Source organism: Eptatretus burgeri, chromosome 10 (assembly GCF_056783735.1).
Source record: "Eptatretus burgeri isolate ZD-2024b chromosome 10, Ebu_testis_v1, whole genome shotgun sequence".
NCBI lineage: Eukaryota > Metazoa > Chordata > Myxini > Myxiniformes > Myxinidae > Eptatretus > Eptatretus burgeri.
The window spans coordinates 52,774,275-52,782,197 of record NC_140970.1 but is presented as its reverse complement, the minus strand read 5'-3'; the positions used below and the strand labels follow the sequence as shown (position 1 = coordinate 52,782,197).

Genomic DNA, 7,923 nt, shown 5'->3' with positions numbered 1-7,923 from the left:
TGGACAGGTTGGGTGTGTGATGAGGACGAAGATCAGAATCAGGATACTGGAATTTTTTTTAAATGTGATTCTTCACCATTAAGAGATAGGGTCACAAAAAGCGATATCTCAAAAAGTTGTGCACAAGTTATGACAAAATTAGGTGGATCAGTTGGGGAGGTGACAAGAACAGCCGATTCGATTCTGGTTCAGATCCAGATCCGGTTTATCAGAGGGATGTAAAATGTCACCTGTTCAGCCTGGTGGAGGTATGCCCCCTACCGAGTGCTGTTCTTGTTAGTTTTTGTTTTAATAGGGTCTCACACACGTAGAGCGGCAGGAACATAAATCAAACATGTGGACATATATATGCGACAACACTGGACTTAACTTCAGACAAACAGTGACCGACACACCACATTTTCTCTCCTCGGTAGTGCAAGTGTGAAATTTCAAGGATGTGCAGTGTGTGCCAGGAAAGGGGTGGTATGGCGTAAGCATGTGAGGAGGCGCATGATTGCGGGTGCGAGTGGGATTGCGAGCGCAAGCAGAGGTGCACACGCGAGCATGCAATTACTTATGAAACTCGGCGACGTATTCGACGTCACGACATTGACCGATATTCCTCCACCCACATTATTACATCATTATACGTAATTGTACCAAGCTTGATTTAACTCCCTTCAGCTGTTCTCAAGGATCACATTTTAACCTAACATGACCTCTGACCTTTGACCTCTTGACAACAGAATCTAACCAGTTTATCTTTACATAATTATACACACTTGTATCACGTTTGGTAAAAATCCAATAAAATGGTTCACAAGTTAGTGCATAAACAATTTTCACCGAGCACGATCTCCGACCTGTATACTCCAAAATCTAATCAGTTCATCTTTTCATCATAATACTGTACATACTTGTACCAACTTTGACTTCGATCCTTTCAGCCATTCTGAAGTTATTGTGGGAAATAAAACCTTTCAGGGATGGACAGACGAACGGGACAACCTGAAAATATGCCTCCGGCAACTTTGTCGGCAGAAGCATCAAGATAAAGCCAGTGTTAATTTAATTCATCCTTAAAAATAATTTTAAACTGCAACCTGACTTTAGCAAAATTCTGATAAAGGAAATAATTTTACGACAGAACATTTCAGAATCTCCACAAGTTAATGGGACAAAATGACCACTTTAAAACAAAAGGAGGAGAGTTGTGGGGGATGAGGATGAATGAGGGGCAAAGGCAAAAGGTGCAGGAGAGGAAAAACGTTTGAAGGGCTTATGACATCTATAAGAAAAAGTAAACAATTTTCACCAATTTTGTTCAAAAGAAGCAGAAGAGGTCGTGGATTTGAGCCTTCCAAGACTGCAGCTTCCAGCTCAGGACAGCGGCATCCAGCCGGATCTCGGGCATCAAGAATTTCAATGACAACATCTGCGATCATCAGTGCCTGCAAGGACCAGACACACAGTACTCGGTCACCGAAATAAAAAAAACTGTCAGGACGTGAAGCAGAAAAGGGAACAAGTCACGCTAAAATGTATGTTACGGCTCACCCTCTTGCCTTGCCCCTCACCAACCTCCTTCAACTTTCCAATGTGTAGCCCAACACAAAGCTTAGTACATTGAAACAATGGCATGAAGTTCAATAATTCTTGAAAATATTCAGGGGTATAATACTTGTAATTCAGGATGTCGGAAGAGCTTCCGTACAAAAATGGTGACGTCATCGGTCACATGGTTTGGCAGCCATGATTTTTTTTGAAGAGCTGGAAGGGCACTCGGTAGAGCGCATACCTCCGCCATGTAGTGGCCTGATCCATGAGAACATATCGGGCCCAATACATTTTTGAAATATCATGCTGTGCAGTACTATATCGTTTTTTGGCCTCATCTCTCAATGGTGAAGAAGCACTTAAAAAAATTAAATAAATCTCATATCCAGATCCGGATTCGGATCTTGACAAAATCGAAGCAATTCGTTCTTGCCACACACCCAACCTCTCCACCAAGTTTCTTCCGAATCCGTCCACAACTTTTTGAGATATCGTGCTATGTTTCGGTTTAGCCCAATAGCTCAATAGTGAAGAATCACTTTAAAAATTCTCGTAGTCGGATCCGGGTTCGGATCTTCAACAAAATAAAATCAATTCGTCGTGGTCACACACCCAACATGTCCACCAAGTTTCATCCAAATCCATCCTCCACAACTTTTGGAGATATCTTGTACACAATCAGACAAGCAGACAGAAAGGGGTGGAAACATAACCTCCTTCACCTTCGGAGGTGGAGGTAATAAACATTTTAAAATCTTCTTCTCCAGAACGGCTTGACAGATCGAGGGGAAACTTCACCCACATGTTCCCCAGGTCTTGGGGATACCAGGGAGTTCATGAATAATTAATAGGTAACATGGTCTGGTAGTGATATTGGTTTGAACGAAAAAAAATTAAAAAACGATAATAATAAAAATCTCTCTCTTAAACCTCTTCATCAATCGATGTGAAACGTCACAGTTATGATCGAGTCGTCATGTGGAACATATTGTTGCGGTGCTCGGAACCGCATGCATCCAACAGGTCGTGGTCCCAAGACAGTTATTCCATTAATATACGTGTCGATCAGTGGTTTTCAAACTTTTTTTAGTGGCGACCCAATTTCAGAACTTCTCTACATCACGCGACCCAAAAGATTCAAAACCCAATTCATGATATACAAGACAAGATTTCATATGACACAGAACATTTACTGTTAACTTTATTCACCATCGTCATGTTTTCATAGACGAGTAAACGGAGAATAGCCGACAGTATCCAAATAGTACAGTTGAATGTTTCAGAAGTTTAGTCCGAATGACATTTAGATACATCAGTGAGAAGGATGAGCCTGTTTTTCAGAAACCAACTTCTCTATTCGTGGAGAAGTAGATGACAATGCCAGGATCATATGATGCTCGATTTCAAGGCGATTTCTGTACTTTGTTTTAATCACCACCATGGTGGAAAACGACTGCTCACAAAAGTATGATGAAGGATATGGCATGAGAACCTAAATGGCACGCCGTGACAGGGTCGGGTATGACGGCAGCATTTTGCACCAGAATGTCGACAACGAATTCGTCCTCGCAAGAGCCTGCGTTCCTGAATTCTGCTGGAGCTATACAAGCTCTTCCAGTGCTGTATCATCATCATCATCAGCAATCGAGTCCAGTGGAGCCGTGAAAGGGTCCCGAAACACAGAAAAGGACTGCACATCCAGCTCAGGGAAATAGTGCTCGAACTGTTCAATGAGCGACCGAAGGTGACGTGCTATCTCCCCAGAAAGACTGTCGAGCTCAGTATCATCGTACTGGCAGGTCATTAGATGCTCCACCAGACGGGGGAAAAGGCTTAAGCGCTTAACAGCTGCTTTGTCTGCCAGTAATTTTAGAGTCGCCAGAAATCCGCTCATTTTGTCGTGAAAAATCATGAGTTGGCGTCTTTGCCTTGGAGGGAGCGGTTGAGGACATTGAGACGTTCAAAGATGTCAACAAGACAGCACAGTTCTGACAACCAAGAGTCCGACTCAAGCAACGCTACCCATGCGGTTTTCCCTTGTGTGCGTAGGAACTCCTTCAATTCATCTTTGAGCTTGTAAACGCACAGAAGAAGGTTTCCTCGAGATAACCATCTGACTTGAGTGTAGAATAGTAAATTATTATGGTCGGCGTCCATCTCTTGGCAGAATAGCCTGAATAACCTAGTGTTGAGGGCGCTCGATTTGATGTGATTCACCATTTTTACGACTTCTGAGAGCATGCTCTGCAAGGTTTCTGGCAAAGTACGAGAGGCGAGCGCTTCTCGGTGAATCATGCAGTGTACCATGGAGGTCTGAGGAGCCACCTCAAGCAATTTAGCCTTGAATCCAGAACGCACTCCTAACATTGTTGGCGCGCCGTCTGTTGTAGAACCGAGCAACTTTCCGAAGTCCAGATCATGGTCACAATAAAACTGCTCTACTTTCCCAAAAATGTCCTCGCCTTTGTTGGTGGCCTCCAATGGTTGGATGAGCAGAGGCTCATCGACAAAGTTATCACCCTTGATGAAGCGGACCCAGACGATGAGTTGCACGTACTATGCGATACGAGTGGACTCGTCCAACTGTATGACGTGCCACGGTGATTCCTTGATCTTCTGTACGACCTGAGCTGTTACGTCCAGACTCATATCTTCAAGTCTGCGTTGGATGGTGTTGGCAGAGGGGGGTATAACTGCCAGTTTCTTCACCACTTCCTCCCCAACCATCAGAGATACCATGTACTTTGCACATGGCAGCACGAGTTCTTCCGCAATGGAGTGAGGCTTTTTAGTCTTGGCAACATGGTGCGACACTCAATACGAGGCCTCTAATGCCCGAGAATTGGTCTGATGGCATGTACCCTCTCTGTCAAGACGCGTATTCTTGAGTGCAAGAAGTTTCCTCTCAAAGAACGTTCTCTCTCCTTTTCCTGATAAGGCGCATGTTTTGTCATCAAATGTCTGCAACTTATTTTGTTTCATAGACTCCGTAGAAAGCAATTCAAAACAAATCACACACTGAGGCCGAGGTGCCTCACTTTTATCCACCACGTAGTAAAATCCAAGGACAAGAAATTTATCCTGGTAAGAACGTTCTCGAGATTTGCGGGTGGCCGGTGCTGCCATCACAAATAACTTCTCAAGTCGTACGTGGAGACGTGAATGGACGTTACCGATCGAGGCAGTGTCTGAGAGGCCGTGGATCAAACCACTAATTTCCCGCCAAAATGAACCGCCCTTCAGCAAGCCCGCACATCGGCTGGATCCCATTTCAAGCGTCATGTTGCGCCGGTTCCCATACTTTAAACGAACCGTTTATATTACATCCCGTAAAAGCGAACACCGATCGAAAAGACAATTTTTTTTCGCTGCGAGCGGATGCCCGCGCCCCCACAAAATTTGCTCGGTGACCCCACTTGGGGTCGCGCCCCCGGGGTTTGAAAAACCAAAGTGTAGATAGTCCCTTTCCTTTTGTCTAGCGGGATAACAGGGGCGTGCGTTGCGATGATCTCATAGCTAGGTTTGCTAACATCAATTTTTCTTCATTTCGTCCCTACTCTTCTTTTCTGATTATTCCTGAGGTAAATCTGAGCCACGTGCACCTTCACTGGGAGATGGGCCCTCACGGAGGTCAGCGCGTAATTAACAGCGCAGAGCCCTCGTTCTCAAGCGAGCCCTAAACCCAACGTGTGCAGCGAGTCATACAGTGCCCTTGGCAGTCCGGGATTATCGACTCGAGCTTCCGATGATCTGGGGAAGATTGCCGGTTGCATTAAAAAGGCATGCGAATGAATATCTCTTAAGAGGCTGCACGAATGGTATTTTTCACAACACAGGAAACACAGCCAGTACGACGCCCACGCTGCATGAAACACGTACGGAGGCCGATAAAGGCGACTCCCCGCCACGTTGGGCTGGTCGCGGGTGTGCGAGGTAAAAGAAGATCGTTATTATTATTGTTAATATTTTCTCGTTAAGTCTGCTCTGTGTCCGCTTTTGTAAGTTGCTTGTTTATTTGTGCACCACACCTCTCCCCCTGATCTCTGCACAACACACCCCAATAAATCTTGATCGTGCCACATACCTTTCCTCACCCATTGTAATAAATCATGATGAGGAATGTTCCCTGCTCGTTTCTGTGGTTTATTTAATTGATCAAGCATGGTCCGAATCCTAGTTTAGCCGGGACTTTATTCCCAACAACCCGTTCCTTTTAGCCGGTACGTCCTTGGCAGTGTTGCTCGGCTGCATCCGATCCAGAAAAGTGATCATATCCGGTAGAGTGATCCGGTTCGGACAAGGTGTACCGAGGGCGTGTTCCCTGGTAATTACATCACGTGATTAATTAGGTAACCCGATTAACCCATAGATGGGAAGACCCTAGGTCACGCAGTTGAGTTATTGGTGTCCACGGTCGGTTAAGTGACCCGCCGCATCACGGAATTATCCGTGCGCGACGGCCTACAATTCCGGGGAGTCTGGTGGGAGCCAACATAGCTTTCCTCCACATAGTGGTCTTCTCACCTGACCCCCCTGCTCGCAACAATGTTCTAAATTTCAACCTGATCGGACGTATGGTCTGGCAGCCAGAATTTTTGAATATTTTAAATCTGGGTTCAAGGATTTAAATCAAACTTGGTACAAGTATGTATAATGATGAAATAATGTGGGGGAAGGCATATCTGGTGACATTCTGACGTCGAAGGTTGTTGTTCCAGTTTAAAAAATGTGTTTATATTTTTCTTGTCAAGTAAAGATTGTGGTTATATAGCCCAGATAGATTCCAATTGCACTTTACACCAAAGGCCTGAAGCATGAGTCCGACATCATTACAAAGGTCCATGACACCATTGGCTCCAATCTTTCGAGATTGGACGATCATTTTAACTTTCGCATTAGTCGTTTTACACTGAAGGGAAGGCAAAGTTATTGGGAGGGTATGCGAATCGTGAATATGACCACTCCGAGTAAGTCTTTGCCTTCGCACAAGACCAGCATGGCAGCCGAATGATGCCTTAAGGTAAATAGGTACGCCTTCACTGGAATGTTCTTTAAACCACGCATAAATAACCTAATCGAGGCCCTCTGAACTAGCTCCATGCAAGGTGTTCTGTTTAGCAATGTCCTCATTTGAATCACAATTAGCGCAAAACTAACAACTTATCACGTTGCCTTTTTAATTTTTATGTCATAAAGAGTGGTGTTACCAACACCATAGCGCTCCCTCAGGTTCTGCACCAACTCGCCTATATCTAATTTCTGCAGAATTTCAGCTTTGTCTGAAATTGTAAGTGCAAGGCACTTCCTCTTCACACCACTAAACTCAGCACCATCACTTTGACACTTGTTGGACGACATTATGAGGGCAGAATACGGCAAAAGCACAGAAACATGTCGCGAAAAGCACGGAGCGGAGTGCCTGTGAAAAAAAAAGTTGCTTGAAATAATCGTACAAATAAGTTAATTACCGTACGTCTGGCAACCTTGGCACTGCGGATGTGTGGAAGTTGTTACTTACGAAATCTAAAGATTTCAGAAGTATATTGATGCCTTCCGTTTCTGTTTGTTTGTTTGTTTGTTGGCACGATAACTCGAGAACGGAAGAAGCTACCAATGTCAAATTACACCACGTGATTCAGGAGGGTGATGGCTGGTGCTGATTAGATTTTGGTCAAAATCGGTCAAAGGTCAAGGTCACAGTGAGTTCAAACATAATTCCGTAAATTCATGTGGAGAAATGGAGTATTTTTGCTTCGGTCGACATTACGAGTTCGTTTTAACTTCGATTTTAATTTTGTCTTCGGTTTTTGCGATCGCTTAGGATGCTTAAAACTCGGTTGTTGAAATTCTGGTAAAAATCGGATGTTTTGGAGACGTTTTAAGATTGTATAAAAAATATTTCACTCGACGCATCACGGATCGTCCCATGATGCAGTGCGCTCGAGCAGACGCGTCGTTGGGTGACGTTCAGGTTTTGCATGGAGAAATGGAGATTTTTTGCTTCACTCGACGTTACGAGTTCGTTTTAACTTCGATTTTAATTTTGTCTTCGGTTTTTGCAATCGCTTAGGACGCTAAAAACCCGGTTGTTGAAATTCTGGAACAGCGATGAATAACATATATACAGTGCGGAGAACAAGTATTTGATACACTGCCGATTTTGCAGTTTTTCCCACTGAGAAAGCAAGGAGAGGTCTGTAATTTTTATCATAGGTACACTTCAACTGTGAAAGATGGAATCTAAAACAAAAATCCTGAAAATCACATTGTATGATTTTTAAATAATTAATTTGCATTTTATTGCATGAAATAAGTATTTGATCACCGACCAACCAGTAAGAATTCCGGCTCTCACAGACCTGTAAGTTTTGTCTTTAAGAAGCC

The 7,923-nt window shown here is 44.0% G+C and overlaps 1 protein-coding gene across 1 annotated transcript in view; it reads right to left on the bottom strand.

Moving 5' to 3' along the window:
• The window catches only part of LOC147018574 (guanine nucleotide-binding protein-like 3), a 78,594-nt gene that overhangs the window by 50,014 nt on the left and 20,657 nt on the right, over window positions 1-7,923 (bottom strand). The window contains exon 7 of the mRNA XM_085898363.1: window positions 1,298-1,433. Within this exon, the coding sequence (XP_085754489.1) occupies window positions 1,298-1,433 (136 nt within the window). The remainder of the gene's footprint in view (window positions 1-1,297; window positions 1,434-7,923) is intronic.